General features: G+C 52.7%; 1 protein-coding gene across 1 annotated transcript; it reads left to right on the top strand.

Annotated features, from left to right (window-relative positions):
• Positions 1 to 1,818: 1,818 nt before the first annotated feature.
• Positions 1,819 to 15,370, top strand: PRELP (proline and arginine rich end leucine rich repeat protein). Its single transcript, XM_037496519.2, has 3 exons — positions 1,819 to 2,018; positions 9,561 to 10,540; positions 12,951 to 15,370. Exons 2-3 carry the CDS (start codon positions 9,577 to 9,579, stop codon positions 13,124 to 13,126), a joined length of 1,140 nt encoding a protein of 379 aa, XP_037352416.1. The 5' UTR covers positions 1,819 to 2,018; positions 9,561 to 9,576; the 3' UTR covers positions 13,127 to 15,370.
• Positions 15,371 to 15,748: the final 378 nt, after the last annotated feature.

Genomic DNA, 15,748 nt, shown 5'->3' with positions numbered 1-15,748 from the left:
CTGTGATTTGTAGATAGCAAATAGGTCACAGTTGCCCATGAGTGACCAGCTAGAAGCCAGCTCATAGGAACCCACACTGAGCAAGACATGGTGGCCCCTTTTGCTCGCAGTTTCATCCTGCATGGATGAAGTTTCTTGTGATTAACCATGGTGGAAAACCGTCACTGACTATAAGCTATTTGGAGAGAGAGACCACATTCACATCTCTATTGCAGTGAATTGTTATCATAATCTTTTTTATTGTTAGTGATTGTTTTTACCCTCTTACTGTGCCTAGTTTATAAATTAAATTTTATCAGAGGAACAGAGAGTATGGAGATGGCATTATCTGTGGCCCCACACACCCGGGGGGGCTTGGCGCTCACCCACCTTGGGTCAGGGGAGCTACCCTACTCTAGACCCTTGACTCTCAGACAAGATAGTGTAGTGGGATAGTGTCTGTGTTGGACTGGGAAGAGCCTTCTCTGTCTAAAGTCTTCAAATTCAATTTATTTTTAAAGACAATACTTCAAGATATATTAATGGGGTCTGAGGGGTTGGGGACACGGATGGAACAAGACCGGCCATGAGCTGGTCAACATGGGGTTGACACTAATCTGCCTGAGTGTGTACATGTTTTAAATTTTCTTTGATCAAAAGAAAATTTTTATTTTTTTTAAATTAACATGCTATTAAAAAGCATATTGGGTGCTTCAAGACATATTAGCTTCACAGGCACCAATTAACAATGTCCAGACACTCCTGAACATTCCCCTGGCCATTTTTATCCTGCCCCACAAGTCTCTTCTGCACAGTTTAGGGTCTGGAAGGTGAGGGCGGGAGGGGGGAAGATGAGCTGGCTTGGTACGGGCTTGGAGTTGGTGGCCAATGGGCATCATCAATGCCCAAGAGTGTAGACTCTGGATGGATCCAGATGCAGGTCATAACCCCAGCCCATTGCCAGCTCCTCCCCCACCCCTGCCCATCCTTCCTGCCCTTCACTGCATCTTGCTCACGCGGTCTTGCACTCTGCTTACCACTTACCACACAAGGGAAATAAGCAAATCTAAGGGTAAGGTCTTGCTTTGCAGAAAGGGTCATCTTCCATTCAGGTGAAAAATACACGCATGCATGGCTGGGCACATCCAGGGCTGATATGGATTGAGAGCGCAGCTGTGCAGACTTCCAGCAAGACCCCTCCAGCAGGATGTGGAAGGCACATGTTTGGAGTTGCAAGAGAGTGGGGAAAAAAGATGTGGGTTTGATTTTTCCTTCTTTTCTTAGGCTCACTACCATGCACCATTGTGTCTCTTCTAGACCCAAGCGTCTTCCTAGTTTATAAAGTGCTCGCATGTTTATGTTATTTAGTCTTCCCAACTCCACGAGGGAGCTATTAGTCCCATTCTACAGATGAGAAAAATGAGGCCCCATGTGCTCTACGAATGTCACTGTTTTGAGACACATCCTGCTCCCATGCTGGGAAAGTAACACCATAGCAACATCCGGCATCCGAGATAAGGCGCTGTCAGGAAGAGGAATGAAATAGACAGGGCTGGACCCAGCCATCCAGCTCTGGCTGCACAGAGGTGGCTTTTTATGCCTTTCCTTCTGCTAATTTGGCTCCCTTTCCAAACAAGGGTCAAACAATCTTGCCCCAGAAGCAGCAGCAGCAGCAGAAGGAAATGTTATTAAAAACCGGCCCGTTAGTGGGCATGGCGTGTGGATGAAGTCTTTCTGAGTCTTGGCTGCCAAATAAAGACTTTATTGTTGTCATTCCTCCTTTCCCAAGCTCCCTCCCTCTCGTCTCTCCTCCCTCCCTCCTCCCCTCCCTTCCTCCAATCTGCCCCTCCCTCCCCCTAACCTAACCTCCCCACCCCAGTAGGAGCTGGTGGAAGAAAAGTCAGGCGAACACAAGCACCACGGGGCATCCGGACTCCAGCTGACTCTTGCTGCCGGCTCTGCTGAAGGGTGGGGGAGGAAGTGGAGGGAACCTTGCCGGGACTAAACCCAGAGCCCAGAGGAGAGGCAGGTGTGCAGAGGTAAGCAGTGGAGGTGGGCAGGACGAAGCTGCCTGCAGCGGCTCTCCTCCTGCCCTGTCCAGCCTGGGTCTTGATCTCCTCTTTCCTCCCTCCCCCCCTTTCTTCTTCCCTCTCAAAGGAGCGCAAATGCAGTCTTCCCCATTTCTTTCTACACCTCCTCTTCTCATTCTATACCCATGTGCTTGCTTCCCGCACAAAATAAGCTTTCCTGGGACAGATGTGGTGCAGATGTTCGTCGCAGCATGGAGAGTAGTACTGCACACTGTGTTCCTACAGATCAGGTGTTTCCATAGCAACCAGACTCTAGAACCCAGGTCTCATACCTTTCACACCTTGTTGTGACAAGGCACAGGCACACACGCACCACAGAGGCTGCCCCTCACACACACACATAAACACACACAGTGTGGAGACATCTGTTTCCTCCCCTCTGTGCTGCACTGACTGCACAGCTAGATCAGAGGGATGAGGCATCTGCGCGACTCTCACTCGCTCACATGCACACGCTGCGTCTTGTCTCTCACCTTTGCACACGCCTCCCCAGCTGTGAGAGCAAAGAGAAAGTGCGTCTCTCACTGAGATGGCAGAGCTGAAAGAGAGTCATGTGTCCTGAGTCGAGGCCGAGCAGGGTGGAGATGAGCGAGGCAGGGGTGGGAAGGATTTCTTCATTTTTTAGAACTTACTTGGGTAGGAGGGACACCCGTGAGGCTTGCCAGCCTGCAGAGTCTTCCCAGCAGCTGAATCTGTCTGTCTCACTGGTATAAACCACTTGACTTTGGAAAAAAAAGAAAGCAACCAGCTTCTGAACCTTAGAGGTCCCGACTCCCAGCTCTAGAGGAGTTCATTTATTTTTTCTGTGGGCAGGCAGTAAAAGATTTCTCTTCACAGCCCTTTGGAAATGACCCCAGGTTAGTGAGGGTCCTGTGGCAGAGGCAAAAGGACCATAGTTCCTTGGTCAGTGAGGGAGGGGACAACTGAAGTGGGTGATGAATGAGGCTCATTTCCAAACAGGGTGGACCCTCTCCATGCCCCCAACTCAGGGACAGTGATCCCTGAGGCATCAAAGAGTGGGCTAGATCAGGGTCCCCAAATATGACTGGACTTCAAAATCACCGGGGGTCAAGAGGAAGGGTTGGGGACTTATTAAAAATATAACTGTCTGAGCCTCTCACTCCAGACATACTGAATTGAAACCCAGGAACAGGTTGTGATGCACAGGGGAGTCTGATAGCCAGTCAGGACTTGGGGGTCTGGATCAGGGTGATGAGGGGGGCCCTTGCAGGGACTTAGGAAGCCAGGGCTCAGGCAAGTGTCAGGTGGGCAGAGAACAGCGTGACAGGACCACCTGATGGAGGGGCCCCAGAGTGTCCTGAAGAGGTCACCCTTTTGGGGGAGTGGGAGCAAACCCCTGAAGTAATGAGGTGGGCCTCCCTTCTTGCAGATACCAGCGCCATTTCAAAAGAAAGTTTCTGCAAGATAGCTCCAGAGAGCTTCTGTTTCCCCTCACCTGCTAATCTGCCTGCCCTGGGCCCTTCCATGTCCCTTCTAGATCCCTCTCCTCCTGCCCATCAGCTGTGTGTTCTCAGGGGCTCTCACAAGGTGGGCTAAACTGCAGGCTCTGCTCCCTCACCACCCTGCTGGACAGCCCTGTGGTTATGGAGGGGAAGTGAGTGAAAGCTGAATGGACAAAACAGTCAGGTGCAGGAGGGGAAGGGAAGCCCTGGGTCCTAGCAGGGCTCCACAGGGGGTGAGGCACTACCTTCCCCAGCCAGCACCCTTCACCTCTGCAGGGAGGCCTGGGGCAGTTACCGGGTGAGATTTCTCCAGGTGGCTGTGGCTTCAGTGGGTTCTTCAGCTAGTGGGTTCTGAGGCTCATATGTGATCTCACAGGCCCCATGGCGGGGCGGGGCTGCCTGTAATTGCTGAGGAAATCCTTGAGCCAGTAACTGCTGCCAGGATCGCTGTCTCCAGACAGACAGCAGGCTGCCCTCTGACCCAGCTGACGGCAAAGCCATCCCCTTTACTTTGAAGAGACAACACTTACCATCCACTGAGCATCGGCTCATTTAACCCTCAGAGCAACCTGATGAGGGGACGCTGGGAGCCTCTGTGATACGGGGAAGGCCCAGGAGAAGTGACGAGATCAGCCCTGGGGCACCTGCTAGCTGAAGACTTCCAGGGTTGCACCCAGGTCTCCAACCACCCAAAGCACCTTCTAGGCTTTTTCCAGGGAGGCAGTGCTCAGGGAGGGAGGCAGAGAGGACAGGATGGTGGGGACAGGCCGTCGGAGAAGAGCCACCTCCGCTTGTCCCTTCCCTCGGAATGGGAATCTTGCTCTTCTGGACTAGTGGCCCAAGGCCAAAAAAACTTCTTTCTGTTTACACTTTGCCTTGTGGTGGATGCTGGGGAGACAGATGGTCTCTCCATAATAGTGTTATGTTTATTTTTAGCACTTTTCGATCTGCAGAACATTTGAAAGTCTCTTGTTACACTTGCTTCTGACAACAACTGGGTGAGGGATATAGGGCCAGGGCAGATTTTGTTATTCCCATTTATAGATAAGGAGACTGAGGCTGAGAACCTTCGTCCCCTGACCAGAAAGCATCATGGTCCTCCCCCCACCCCGTGTCCTATCAGGCTTATACTTCTTCCCATCTTACCCTCGGGGAGAGGGTCAGTGTGCCAATGGGGATTGAATTCATCATGTCCCATGAACCCCTTCTGGCACCTCAGGACCATGCCACCCTGAAAGGGTCTCAGGTAGCCTGGGTAGCCCTGGCTCATCCTCAGCTAAGGAATGGGCTGAGACCACCAAATTCTCCTGACTTCTGGGCCCCTCTGAGCTACAGGGAGGTATGAAGGAGGCTGAAAGGTGCCTTGCGGCGTCTGAGTTAAGAACAGATAGAAGGGAACAAAGAGATGTCATCCTAATTCTACAGATGGGCTCTGAGCAGTGTATCTGGCTGTGTCCACTCTGGAGGCTCACAGGCAACCAACTGGATAGGAAATCTGGCAAGAAAGGAGAATGCCAGCGAGAATGCCAGGAAATCCTCTAACCTTGAGAGATAGGCCCGACCTCACTCCCAGCCCAGCCCCAACGCCACCCCAAGCACCCTCAAACTAGCTCCCAAAGCTTTGACAAACTCATGTGGGCCTCAACCCTGCCTACCCCTCACCTCATGTTGCCCCAGTGCTTGAACCTTCAATGAATAAACTCATTAGGTAAACAGGGCAGAGAGGGCTATTGGACTTTAAAAGAGAAGAATATCTTCAGAGAATCTGCTCTTTTACCAACAAGTGAAAAAATAAATCCCTGCTGTCATGGAGGTTTCATGCCCCGCAGCAGGCCCTCACAGGTGCCATGCTCCTTGCTCTTCATACAGATGAGGAGCCTGCGGCCTGGGGAGGAGGGTCAGGCAGGGATTCGAGCCAGATCAGCTCGAACTGAAATTTGAATTTAAAACCCTCTTAGGAGATGTTCTTGAATGAAGAGTAAATCTGGGATCTGGCAAAGCAATGGCTTTCCCCCACAAAGCAGCAGCTATTGGAGAGCTGATGGCAACAGAGCTGACCAGCTGGTGTTGCGGGTGGTCAGCAGCAACCCTGGCTGAAGGGAGAGCGGGAAGTTAGGAGGGGCTGTGCCTGCAAAGGCATGAGAAATTCCAGTCACACACACTTAAGACCCACTTGAAGGAAACCTACAATTGGACAGAAGGTTCTGGAAGGCAAAAGTGTGACTGTGGGCTTTATGAGGTAGGGAGGAGATTACAACTCCTTTTATTCTGAGGGCTCAGAGACCTCCAGTCCTTCACATAGTTTCTGGCCTCGGTTCCCTAGGATGTCACCACGCATCGCCAGAGCGGTGGCCACCCTCTCAATTCTTCCCTCAGAAGAGGAATTCCAGCAGGAAGAGGCATTTCCTCAGGAGGAAAACCTTAGAAATGAACACTGTTTCCTCAAGAGAGAAGCACGGACACATAGTGACTCAGCCGCTGGGCGAAGAGAAAGGGAGTTGACAGATCCAACTTCCCATGGAATAGGCCCAGGAGCTTCTCTGCAGGAAACTCCTATGGGTTCTGGGAGGAGCTGAGACAGCCCCTGGCCCTCAGGTTTGGGATATAAAAGGGTCAGAGGACTGGTGGGAAGCTAACCCAAGGGGCTGGAGCTGGAGGTGGGGTGGGGTGTGAGATAGGCCTATGTTCATGGTAAATGGAAGGAGCAGGGAGGACCTGTGTTCCTGTCACTCCTGACCATGGAGACCAGGGCTCCCCAGGCCCAAGAACACTCCACACCCCCTCAGCGAAGGCCAGCCCTGCCTGAGGCCCCATTCCCCAAGGAAACCCCAGGCAAACTTCACATACTTAACTGGGGAGCCAGGTAGATATTTCTGTCGACAAAAGCAGTGAAAGGAAAACCGGTGTTAGAAGCCTCCTTGGACAGAACGTCTCAGGACAGGAGATTTCCTGCTTATCTTTAGGTTTCTGAAGATAAGATCTGGGTGATCAGGAAAAAAATAAATACCAAGAGGAATGCCAATAAAAAAATTCAGGGTCATAAAAATTGGGCCTTCTAAAAATAGTTGTTGGCATCATGGTAATGCTTTAACCACCCCCCCCCTAATTTATATGCAATATGATTGTGCTAATTTCTAGAAGAATATGGGACTTATAAAGTATTAATTCATAAATCGCAAATCACAAGTGGTGTGGAATCTGACAGCAGGGCCCATGTTCAGTCTGACAATGAATGCTTTCTCTTTCTAGTTCTTTCTGTGTACCCTCAACAGGAGATAAAGCAAAGACCTCTGTGCTCGGAGCCCTCCTGGACCCCATGGAGAGGCCTGTGGGGTAGACATCTTAGAGGAGAGGAACAGCCAGAGGGGCTACAGGACTAGCTCGCCCCCTTCCTCCTGTCTGCCTTCTTCCCCCACCCCTCCTTCCCACACACTCACACGAAGGACATGTGAGCATGAGTTAGCTTGTGTGTTTGGTGTGAGAGGGTGTGGGGTGTGAGAGGTGTGGGCTGGTATCAAAGGTGGCGTGTGTGTGTGTGTGTGTGTGTGTGTGTGTGTGTGTGTGAAAGGTGTGGGGAGACGCCCTTCACCCTCTGGGATTGAACTCGCTCCTGTTTTGGGTCACATTCATGATCCTCCTGAGCATCTGGCTGATGACCAAGCAGATGGGGAGGGGCTTCTATTGTCTTCCTTTGAGCAAAGCCAGACTGGAGCTGGGCCTGGGTCAAGCAAGGCAGGAGCCCAGGCTGGTGCAGGCAAGGATGAAGGGGAGCGGGAGGTAAGGTCACCAGGGCCAAACCACTCTAGCAGACTTGATCTTAGAGAACCTCAAGAAGCATCCCTAGGGTGTCCCAGACCCCAGCAAGGAGGTCCAGTGGACACAATAGGGAACAGGGGCCCAGAGAGGAGAGTTGAGGGGGTATCACAGGACAATGATGGTCTTGGAGACAGGAAGGTACCAGAAACCCCTTGCTGAACCCATCTCGGCAGGCCAGGGAGGGAAGCTTTGTGCAGCTCCTACTTTCTGTTTAAGCCCTGGGACTATTACTATTCCCCTGGCTTAATTCAACCCAAACCCCAGGGTCCTATCCGAGGGGTTAGCAGAACCTATTCCACCACGTCACTGAGGCCAGCAGGAGTTCTTGGCAACCCACTGCGATACCATCGTCAGTGGACACAGGGAATAGGTGAAAAGAAATGAAAGTGTTTTCCCAACCATTCTCTGTCCCTTCCCAGTTTATTTTCCCAGGAGCCTCTCTATCTGGGGAGAAATTCTTGGTGTGTTTCCTGCTGGCAAAGACCAGTGTTCTCTGAGCTGAGCACAGGGGCCAGGAGAGGGGAGGCCTGGGGCTCCAGCACACAGCCCTGCTCTGGAAGGCAGCAGACCTGAGGTTTTGTCCTGGGTCAGCTAATAAATAGCTTCTTGGCCTTGGCAAGCCTCTTCTACCTTCTAGAACTCAATTTTTATAAAGCGTGGAATCTGAGCTTGACTGGTGGATTCCAAACCATTTTTAGCAATACAGCTTTTTTTTTTTTTTTTCAAATGCTTTTGCAACCCTGTAAAGCTAGGGGATGTCACAGTCCTTGTCTGTGCACTCACAACTATATGACTCCAACACAGAATGCAAAAAAACAACAGGGTTTATTTACAAGTGTGAAATTAGGGGAAAGGAAGGAGATTTGAAGGCCACAAATGGCCATCTGTCTGACCCCAGAGAGTGTCCAATAGTCTAAACCGCTAGTCTAAATTGGACTGCTAGTGTCCAATAGTCTAAAAAGCCGCTTGTGAATGATGGCATTTTCCTTCTGACAAGAGCCTGAGAGCCTGGAGCTGGTGGCACACCAGTAAGTGGTGGCAGGACCCAACTCACAGTGGCAGCTGGAGGTGATCACAGGTGGTACTGTAGAGGCAGCAGCCAGGAGCAGCAGTCCGAAGATCAGGTTGGGCAGTGCCAGAGGCAATAGCAACAGGAGACAGCTCTAGAGGTAGTAGAGGCACAGGCCAGTGCCACTGGTCAGTAGGCAGTATCGAGAATCAGGCTGAGGTGGACAGCTCTTAAAGGTGCCAGGCACAGGCCAACAGTCCAGTTAGCAGGTGATGTTGGGGCCCAGCTCTTAGAAGTGCCCTGCACAGATCAATGGCACCAGTCAGGAGGTGGTACCAGCAGATCTGAAATGAAGGTCTTCCAGGTGAGAGTCCCGAGAGTATCTGAATCTATCTGCTGCCCAAGCATTTTCTGGCTTTCGGGGTCCATGGGTTTCAAACCTGACTGGCACATTTTCAAAACTGATGAGAGCTTCAAAAACCCACCCCCACCCCCAACATGTGAAACCCAACCTGTGCTGAGGTTGCTGTCTTATGCAGTAGAGCCAGCTCACTCCACTGCACCCCCAAACTAGGAGCCATGGAGCTCCTCCTACACTTTAAACCTCAGTATATATAATATATATATATAACAGATTAAAAAAAAAAAACAGTTGCTCAGCTTGGCACAGGTTTAGGTTGGGGGTTCCCCAGAGCCACCCCCTCTATCCACTTCACTCAGGGGGCCTCCATAGAAATGGGAGCTCAGTTTGAAAGCCACCATGTTATGGGGTCTCTAAGGACCCTCCCAGACATAACCCCAGGACTCTGTAGAGCTCATGTATTCCAACATCCCTCTTATAAGGACAGGGTTGATGTTTTCATGCAGTGGATGGGGAGACTGAGGGACAGACAGTGAGCTTAGAGGTCTTGTTCAACAGGCCCTAGACTCCTAATCACTGCCCAACATTCTTTCTTCCAGACAGCTCCCCCTCTCCAGAGCAGCCCTCATTGTGGTAAACATTGAGTGGCCAGGCCTCTGGACAGGGGATCCAGACTCTCAAGCCCTTTTGACTTTCTCGCCTGCTGGCTATAAGCAAACAAGGAGACTTTTCCACAGTCCTATAGCCAGAGCCTGCCCCGGCCAACTCTGGCCACAAAGCCCTGCAGGCATCGATGTCTGGGGCCCAACAGGCTAATGAGCTCCCATGTTTCCTCCCTGCAGGTGCATTACTTGGATCATGAGGTCATCCCTCTGCTGGCTCCTCCCACTTCTCCTCATCTTGGCCTCAGGGGCCCAAGGCCAGTCAACGAGACGACCAAGACCCAGGCCCAGGCCAAAACCCAGACCCAGGCCCACACCCAGCTTTTCTCAGTCCCCGGAACCATCAGAGCCAACAGACCTGCCCCCTCCCCTCCCCCCGGGCCCACCATCTATCTTCCCTGACTGTCCCCGGGAATGCTACTGCCCCTACGACTTCCCGTCTGCCCTCTACTGTGACAGCCGCAACCTCCGAAAGGTCCCCGTCATCCCGTCCCGCATCCATTACCTCTATCTCCAGAACAACTTCATCTCCGAGCTCCCGGTGGAGTCCTTCAAGAATGCCTCAGGCCTGAGGTGGATCAACCTGGACAACAACCGAATTCGCAAGATAGACCAGAGGGTGCTGGAGAAGCTCCCCAGCCTGGTGTTCCTCTACATGGACAAGAACCAGCTGGAGGAGGTGCCCGCGGCCCTGCCCCGGAACCTGGAGCAGCTGAGGCTGAGCCAGAACCAGATCTCCCGGATCCCACCCGGCGTCTTCAGCAAGCTGGAGAATCTGCTGCTCCTCGATCTCCAAAATAACAAGCTGAGTGACGGCGTCTTCAAGCCCGACACCTTCCAGGGCCTCAAGAACCTCATGCAGCTCAATCTGGCCCACAACATCCTGAGAAAGATGCCCCCCAAGGTGCCCCCGGCCATCCACCAACTCTACCTGGACAGCAACAGGATCGAGACCATCCCTAACGGCTACTTCAAGGGCTTCCCCAACCTCGCCTTCATTCGGCTTAACTACAACAAGCTGTCGGACAGAGGGCTCCCCAAGAATTCCTTCAACCTCTCCAACCTGCTCGTGCTCCACCTGGCCCACAACAAGATCAGCAGCGTGCCCGCCATCAACAACCGGCTGGAGCACCTGTACCTCAACAACAACAGTATTGAGAGTGAGTGGGGCCAGGAGCTGCACGGGGTCCTTGGGTGGGTGGTTCCAAAGGGACCCCGTTTGGCATGGGACTTCAAATCTTGGCCTTACTACTTTGCTATCTGTGTGATCTTGGAAAGATCTGGCAAGATCTGGAAAGGTTCCTCCTCTGTAAGATGAGCATGGTAATAGTAGTACCCTCTGTCACAAAGCTGAGGTGGGGATTTAATAGTTTAATAATTTAATAATTTAATAGTATAATAGGGCAGAGGGCCCAGAGTTCCATGCTTGAAGGGGGCTAGGCTTTCCTCCTCATCCCCTCTCATCAACCTCAGTTTTTCTGCTTTCTGGAGAATACAGCCATGCTTGTTCTCCAAAAAGCTTAATAGTGACCTTTCCATGCCCGCTCCGGAATGCCCTGGTCATGTTGGTTGCTGAAACTGGTGCCATGAGAGGAAGCTTCTTCCCAAGTCCGAGCTCAGATTTTGAAGTGCTGTAGAAAGTACCCACTAAGAGGTGGCTGTCTGCTCAGACTTTTGCAACTGGTCAAAATGCAGAGGCCAGAAAGGAATGCTGTGGGCAGGCTGAGCGGCACAGGGTGCTTTCTGAATCTTCCTGGACTGCTGGAATATTTAGTCATATAAGACAGTACATCTGAGGCCGAATTTGCTTAAACCACATTTAGAGGGTTCTGGGTTTAGGATAGCAACTGCAGATCAGAGAAGGGGTCAAAAGTGTCACCTCAGAGCAGAATATCCAGCAGAAAGACGAAAAAAAAAAAAACAAAAGAGAAAATAGTATCTGGCCCTTGGACAAAAGCAGGCTGTACCCACACAAGGATGCAGCAGACCTGAAGGGAGAAAGGGCGCCCCTCACAAAACATTAGGAGCCTTTCACTTCCAAGCCAGAGTGAGGAGGAGACTGTTGAATTTCCACAACCTGGAAACCCATGAATGGGAAGACAGGTTGTGCACTCGCCTGGGGCGGGGGGGGGGGGGGGTGTGCGCACTTTCTTCTTAAAAATGGTGCAAGAAGCAAATTCAGGAAAAAGGAAAACTAATTTTACCCCTTGTGGGTAGTAAACTGGTCCAAATACAGACAGAAAGATACTCTGATTTACAAATAACTGCTCTCTACTGCGCTGAGGAAGCCCAGGCTGGTGGGGGATACTCAGCCTTCTGAGGCTGAAGACAGAGAAGTCACACCCGGGGCACACATGTCCACCCCCAGCCAGCCTGTCTCCTGTGTCACTGCCAGAATGGCTGGGTGGGCCCAGGGCTAGTGCCATGATTATTTTCCAGCAGCGGTCAGGAGGAGGCCATCTTTAGTGTCCTTTCCGGTTTGCAGCCGCCTCCACCAGTGTTCCTCGCTGATAGGAAGGACAAGCACCACTCTCACCTGTTCACAGATTTGGGAACTGAGCATCAGGTGGTGAGATGCCAGCCCAAAGGCACACAGGCCACAAGAAGGAAATCTGCCTGTTCAGGCTCTGCTGCTCCAGTGATGGAGAGAGGGAAGAGGAGGAGAGGAAAAGAGGAGAGAAGCAGGAGGAAGGGGAGAATAAAAAATTCATCTAGAAGGTGCTGCTTCCGATGTCTATCTGACGAGAAGCAAAGGAGAACACACAATCTCACTTGCTGGCTGAAAACCTCTCACAATTTGGCCAGAACTTACCTTTTCAGATCACTCTTCCTAGAATCAATAATCACATCAGAATCATTATTTGTCCGGGTCCCTGGGTCCCCGTGCCCTCCCAGGGCTCCTCTTCCTGTCACCCCATCTTCTGTCCGTCCTCAAGCCTCACACTCAGTTCACGGGGAAACCTCCACAGTAATCTCAGACCCACCTGCCGGCCTCATCTCCCCTCACCCCACGGTTCTTCACTCCGTGACCAGACTCATCGTAGGACCCTTCCAGGTTTAACCAGGGCTCTCAGGTCACCCACCCTGACGTCCCCGACCTGACGTGGGTCCTGCTCAGGGCTGCACCTCAAGCCGCAGGTCCAGGCCCCCATCCTCAGCGGAGCGCCTGAAACTGTTCTGTTTGTGACTCTCAGACTTGCCCTCAGCTCTTGGCCTCCATGAAGTGATTCCAACAGGCCCCTCTACCTGACACCACGCCCACCTGTGGTGGCCTCTAAAGCTCAGCTCAAAGCTTCCTTCCTTCATGATTCTCCAGGGTGAATTTCCAATAACAGGTGTGGATCGATTCCCAAATTTTGTTTCGTTTGTTTTTTACAAACGAGTAAACCAAGCCTGGAGGCTAGGGCCTCCACGCTCCACGTTCCCAGAGTCAGCCGGTCGGAGCAGAGAACTCCAGGGTCCCCTGCCTACCGCATCATTGCCTCCAGCCCTGCTCTGTGCTGAGGCCCTTCCCCCTTGGGCGGGCCCCTCCCCATGTCTCTTGCTGACTCTCTCCTTCTCTTTCCATAGAAATCAATGGGACGCAGATTTGCCCCAACGATGTCCTTGCCTTCCACGACTTCTCGTCGGATCTGGAGAACGTTCCCCACCTCCGCTACCTGCGGCTGGACGGGAACTACCTGAAGCCGCCCATCCCCCTGGACCTCATGATGTGCTTCCGCCTGCTGCAGTCCGTCGTCATCTAGGCTTCCTCTGCCCCGGGCCTTCTCTGACCACCCCTGAATGCCGGCGGCCAGTGCCCACCATTTGTTTCCTCTGTCTCCCTTTCTTTGCCTTTCCTCCCACCCCGCCCCCCTTCCATAGCCACTGCACCTGCAGCCTCTGGAGCAAATCCTCTAAGGCCTCGCCTTGGCCCCATCCAGCTCAAAGACAACAGTGCACACCCAAACTTCTACACCCCCACCCCCAGCACAGATATGTGTCTGAAGATGTCATATCCCCTTCTCTGTCCTCCTCCCACATCACTCCTGGGTAAGTCTGGGACTGGCATCTGGATTGGTCCTAGCCACAGCGAGCAGCGCCACCCAGAGGTGAGGTTTGGAAATTCCTGCTGGAGACTCCACTGTGGGTAGCTCTGGCCTAAAGAGACTGAGAAACCCAGGGCCTGGCCAAGGACCCTGTCTTCCAAAACAGCTTCCCCACCACCCTGTTCCCTGGCACCAGACATCAGTCACCAGACTCTCTGCTTTCCTCTGTTCTCCAGAAGGGAAGTGCAAGGGAATGGGCTGGGGTGAGGGTTGGGGAGAAGGTCGGGGTGCCCACAGGGCCTACATCTGGCCGTCTCTTCACAGGGATGAGCTGGAACTGCCACTTCCTCCTTCTCCAGGGAGCACAGCAAATGCACCTCTGGCTGGGCCTCTCTATTCCAAGAGACTGAGCAGGGAGGGACGGTCAAAGACCGGTTCAAGGAACTGGGAGTCAGCCAGCAGGAGAGGGGTGGGAGTCAGGGCTTGAGGACAAGCCCCCGTGGGTGCAGGGGGGGTCCTGCTGCTCCTGTGGCCATTCTGGGCAAGAGGCCTAAGACCCTGCGGAACACAGTGTACTGGACGGAGGGTACAGAGCGCTGTCCTGCCCCACCATCTGTTCTCTGTCAGTGTGGAGAGGCCCACCCTTTCCACCCCTTGAACAGACCCTGGGAAACCCACAAGAAAGGGAGGAGCATGTGGAAATCTCCCAGAAGCCTCTCCGGCATGTGCACATGGGCCTCTCCTAGGAGACAGACACATCAGTGACACCTGGTGGCCAGTACAGGTCACAGCGGACTCCTAGCTTCCTCCTCACCTCTGGGGTGGTTTCCCAAGGTCACAGAGCTGGTCTCAGGTTCCAGCTAAAAGGCCACAGCTTGCACATGGTCTCTCTCTCTTCTGGGGCTTAAAAGGCACTGAGACAGGGCTGATACCCATGATGAGTTAGCAGAAAGGGGGACCCTGGGGACCCCAGGTGAGGAGGATGCGGTTTGCTGTCTACCTTTGCAGGTCCCTTTCGCTCTCAACCCACGCATCTGTAAAACAAGGGGGTGATAAGGTGCTGCTCCCAGGAGCCTCCATGCTCATGTTCCCGTCTGTGGCCCCACTCTTCAGACCAGACTAGTCCAACGCAGTATCCCCTTCCCTTGCAGTAATTTATTCCCTCCCCCAAGATCCCCGCCTCCCTGCCTGGCCAGGGGGATGGCGTGGCAGACCTCCTAGTAGAGCCGGGACGCCATAGCTGACTATCCTTCCCCTTCCCCGTAACTCCCCGTAAGCCAGGATGAGAAAAGCTCAAGGGTGGGGGGTGTTTAAAAGTTAGATTAAGCTAGGTCCCTCACTCCAAGAAATTCCCATTATTCTTTCTCAACTTTCCCTTGTGCTGATGAGCAGAAAATGTTTCATCATGGCTGCCTTCCCGTCCCACACAACTGCCTCATTTTCCCGGGCTGCAGCTGCTTTCTCCAAGGCTCCTGCTTAAAGTCAGTATATTGCTGTGGCTGGAGCGACCTGGTGCTAGGGCCTGGGTGAGCCCCACTTCTTCGCCTTCTTCACACCTCCCAATCTCAGCCCTTCTGTTGAGGCCCTCAGGGGAGCCTGGCTCCTGTGGCCAACACCCCCCTCACCCCCATGCTCCCGCAAAGCTGAACTGTCCATGCAGCGGTGACATAATCACCATCACCCCATTGCTGCCTCGTCTCCTCAGTGGCACCCTGCAGCTGGGAGCCAAAGGGGACTTACAGCACCCACTGCCCCCATGTGCTGATTCCCCTTGGGGTCAAGGAAGCCACCTCCTCCACAACAAGTTTACTCCCTCGGCCCTGTGGGCACCTACACACAGGTGCATAGTAGCTGTGTACATGTTCCCTGTGCATATAGTCATTCTTTCTGCAAGGCCATGTTACTCTGTGAAAAGCTCTCACATTACAACACGCTTTGCAGCAGAGGAAATAAAGTAGTAAAAAAGCCTCCCGCTTGAACTTGGTGGTGTGAACAGGGCGAGAATGATGCCTTAAGTCATGCCGCCCCTCCCCCATCATTGCTCTGAGAAGATGGTGGAGAAATGACCCTTTTAAGAAATTCTAAGAACATGATTCCAAAACTTCTTGGCAAATTTCCCCAAAAATCACAGCCCTCATGAAAAATTATTCCCAAAGTCAGACCGGAGACCTGACATTTGAAGTCCGAAGCCCAGGCTCTTCGGAACCACAGGTCTCCCCCATACTCACAGATACCCACAGACAGGAAGCAGCACCATGCCTGTCCTGGAGAGTTGCAGACAGCTGGGGAGACGCACGGTAAGAAGGAGCAGTGGGGTGGGGCTGAATCAAGGGTGGAGAG

The sequence above is a fragment of the Talpa occidentalis genome, unplaced genomic scaffold (assembly GCF_014898055.3).
Source record: "Talpa occidentalis isolate TD23 unplaced genomic scaffold, MPIMG_talOcc4v2.1 talOcc4.8, whole genome shotgun sequence".
In the NCBI taxonomy this organism is placed as follows: Eukaryota; Metazoa; Chordata; class Mammalia; order Eulipotyphla; family Talpidae; genus Talpa; species Talpa occidentalis.
This window is presented reverse-complemented; position numbering and strand designations above follow the sequence as displayed.

Bases quoted from the DNA above. Each gene is read 5' to 3' on its own strand.
- PRELP (XM_037496519.2), top strand. From the start codon at position 9,577: ATGAGGTCATCCCTCTGCTGGCTCCTCCCACTTCTCCTCATCTTGGCC. The intron at 10,541-12,950 runs GTGAGTGGGGCC...CTCTTTCCATAG, and splicing joins CAACAACAACAGTATTGAGA to AAATCAATGGGACGCAGATT.